This window comes from Leucoraja erinacea, chromosome 11 (genome assembly GCF_028641065.1).
Source record: "Leucoraja erinacea ecotype New England chromosome 11, Leri_hhj_1, whole genome shotgun sequence".
Taxonomy (NCBI): Eukaryota; Metazoa; Chordata; class Chondrichthyes; order Rajiformes; family Rajidae; genus Leucoraja; species Leucoraja erinaceus.
The window spans coordinates 44796385-44799762 of record NC_073387.1 but is presented as its reverse complement, the minus strand read 5'-3'; the positions used below and the strand labels follow the sequence as shown (position 1 = coordinate 44799762).

General features: G+C 37.2%; 1 protein-coding gene across 1 annotated transcript; it reads right to left on the bottom strand.

The window, feature by feature from the left end:
• Positions 1-277: 277 nt before the first annotated feature.
• LOC129701737 (interleukin-8-like) lies at positions 278-2986 on the bottom strand. Its single transcript, XM_055643130.1, has 4 exons — positions 2854-2986; positions 2573-2708; positions 2400-2480; positions 278-826 (listed from the first exon to the last, which is right to left on the bottom strand). The coding sequence occupies exons 1-4, from the start codon at positions 2915-2917 to the stop codon at positions 811-813; spliced, it is 297 nt and encodes a 98-aa protein (XP_055499105.1). The 5' UTR covers positions 2918-2986; the 3' UTR covers positions 278-810.
• Positions 2987-3378: the final 392 nt, after the last annotated feature.

Genomic DNA, 3378 nt, shown 5'->3' with positions numbered 1-3378 from the left:
AATCTTTCCCCCCGCCTCACCTTAAACCTATGCCCTCTGGTTCTTGATTCCCCTTCTCTGGGCAAGAGACTCTGTGCATCTTACCCGATCTATTCCACTCATGATGTTATGCACCTCTAGATGATCACCCCTCCTCCATGTTCTAAATAGAACTCTGGGATATAGTCACATCATTCTATTTTAATTGAAAAGAACCTTAATGAATCCTGCACTTGTTAACTTTGGATGGTTGTGTACTTAATAAAAGAAGGCAACATAAATAAACAATTAGCAATATTGTAATTGCAGCTTTTAATACAAATAAACATTACAACAATTTTAAAATTTGCATGTCATAACCTTACATAAATTCCAAGTGTAAGTGACGTAATATAAAAGTATTACTGGTTTTCATGGACATTGAAATATAAAAGCAGAAACAAATCAAATTGATAGAAAATCAACAGTAAACAGAACATTTTGTTGATTAGCCTTATAACAGGAATGTAATTTTATTGTATCTCATGATCAAAAATAGCTTATTTGCATTAGAATCAGTGTTGATTTAATTATGACACCAAAATGATAAATTAAAATAAATCAAACATTGGGACATATGACTGGCTTAACATCCAGATAATCCTTATTACAATTGCACGTAAAGAATACTAAGCTGACAGTATTTATGCCTGTTACAGACGGGTCACTTTATAAAATACATAAAGAAGAATTGAAAGCAGATATTAAAGCTTTGCTTCACCAAAGATGCAGTTCTGTGAAACAGTCCTGTTCAGACAGCAGGACAATCCATTGTTTGGTTCAACTGTTTGCTTAAGCCTTCATTTTCCTGAGAAGAGGTAAAGCATTTTAGCGTCATTTACTTTTTAAATTATTAGTTCAGTTTATTTATTCATGTGTGTATTTACGTATATAATGGTATATGGACACACTGGTCTGTTTTGTAGTCAATGCCTACTGTGTTCTGTTGTGCTGAAGCAAAGCAAGAATTTCATTGTCCTGTCAGGGACACATGGCAATAAACTCTCTTGACTCTTGAAAGGATAGAGACAAGCAAATTTTACAACTGAAATTCCAATCTGTGAGTTACTCAATTTAAAACCCATCGAAATATGCTTGATGAACTGGTTCTGAACCATTTCACAACTTAGCCATAGCCATTCAGCATGGAAACTGGCCATTTGGCCCACTACATCTATTCCAATGAGTGGGTACCTAACCATATTAATCCCATTATCCAGCCTTTGGCCATAGCCCAGGCCATTCAAGTATTCTTCTTAAATGCTATCAGTGACTGCTTCCACCACTCTCTCTGACTGTGTTTAGTTTAGAGAAATGCCATGGAAACAGGTCCTTTAACCCACTGAATCCATGCCGACCATCAATTGTGCAATTGTTCACAACATTTTTTCTGTTATCCCACGTTCTCATCCTCTCGCTAAATGTTAGAGGGGAATTTAAAGAGGCAGCACTGTTCCACAAGAATAATGTGCCACTGTGCCACCCCTAGAATGTATTCCAGATGCTCATCGCTCTCTGAGTAAAACCCCTCCAAATCTTTATTTCTGTATGCTTTTTGATAAATGTCTAATGAGCATAAGCAAACCATTTTTATCAATGTGGCCTAATTTAAGTGAATGATGAACAGATGGAAATGGCTGTGGAAAACATGAACATGTTATAGGAATGTTAGGGTGGACAGTTCATAGATAAGTGAAGCAGAGAGGCGTAAGGGTCTAATGCAGGCAAAATGGATTAGAGTAGATAGGTATTAAAGTTGGCATGCGTTGGGCTGAAAGGGCTTGTTTCTGTGCTGTACTATTCCATGATTCTATAATTGGTTCTGGAAGTAAATCGCGTTAAAAATTACATGATTTTCTGTAGATGGACACAAAAAGCTTCAGTCTGAAGAAGGGTCTCGATCCAAAACATCACCCATTCCTCCTCTACAGAGATGCTGCCTGTCACAATGAGTTTTTTTGTGCTTTTTGTGTCTATCTTCGGTTTAAACCAGCATCTTTAGTTCCTTCCTAGACATATTCTCATTTATCAAGTTACTTATTTGCATATCTTTCATTCATTGTTCTTTATTTCTCCACATCACCGTCTATATCTCTCGTTTCCCTTATCCCTAACCAGTCTGAACAAGGGTCTCGACCCGAAACGTCACCCATTCCTGCTCTCCAGAGATGCTGCCTGTCCCGCTGAATTATTGTAACTTTTTGTGTCTATCTTCGGTTTAAACCAGCATCTACAGTTCCTTCCTACACTTAATCTTCTGTGTTAGTTTAGCTTATTTCACCTAGATGGTTCCGACATAACCGATCTAAGGGTCCCCATTTTGTACGAAACCTTTGCATAGCAATGCTACTCTTCAAGTGTTTAACTTGGTGCATATTTACCTTTTCATAGAAGCAATCAAATCTTTCCCTCTTCCTGCATCAGGGTTCAAGCAAATTCTTGTCCCATCTTTCAATTTGACACTGAGGAAATGAAATACAATTAAAATCAAAGCTAACTTCACCTTAATCTGCAATCAGAAATTTTAAGATGTAATAGAAAGATTTTAACTTACATGATTTCATTTTTTGGACAATATGGTTGCTTGAAGAAAATTTTGATATTGCTGATTTTCATGCCTGGTTGCAACCTGTTTATTATTTCAGTACATTTGCAACGCATATTTTGTGTCATCCGACTTAGAGCTGCAACTGGAAAGAATAATATGTCATCTTCCAACAATAATGTAATAATTGATATTCAATTAAACAGCATCTGTATAATAGTCGATGTGATAGCATAGTTTGGGTTAAATGCAGGATGTTGAACATTAGAACAATGAAAAAAAGATCTTACCCTCTGTAAGTACAAGGCACAGAACAAAGACTGAGAAGACCGTGAGAGAACCTTTGCGAAACATTTTGCTATCAGCGCTGTTACTTCCCCTTTGGTGTGAGATGCTTCTAATGTGTGGAAGCAAAACGCGAGAGAATTTATACAATGTGGCGAGGGGCAGTAGTGACATCAGAAAAATTCATGGGAGGAAATGGCTAAGGTTCTGACCATATTTTTCCATTTTCCTTTCAGCTGGTGCTCAGAGAAGATGTGTTGTGAGTTGACCAGAACAATGACGATGAAAAAGTGGAAACTAAGATCTGCAGATGCAGGTTTATACTGAACACAGACACAAAATGCTGGAGTAACACAGCAGGTCAGGCAACATCTCTGGAGAAAAAGGATGGGTGACTTTTCAGATGGTAAATTTTCTTCAAGAAAGGTCCCAACCTTAAACGTTACCTATCCATTTTGTCCACAGATGCTGCCTGACCCTCTGAGTTACTCCAGCACTTTGTGTCTAAATTTGACAATATATTTTTGAAA

Bases quoted from the DNA above. Each gene is read 5' to 3' on its own strand.
- LOC129701737 (XM_055643130.1), bottom strand. From the start codon at position 2,917: ATGTTTCGCAAAGGTTCTCTCACGGTCTTCTCAGTCTTTGTTCTGTGC. The intron at 2,709-2,853 runs GTAAGATCTTTT...TATTCTTTCCAG, and splicing joins GTGCCTTGTACTTACAGAGG to TTGCAGCTCTAAGTCGGATG. The intron at 2,481-2,572 runs GTAAGTTAAAAT...TCATTTCCTCAG, and splicing joins TGTCCAAAAAATGAAATCAT to TGTCAAATTGAAAGATGGGA.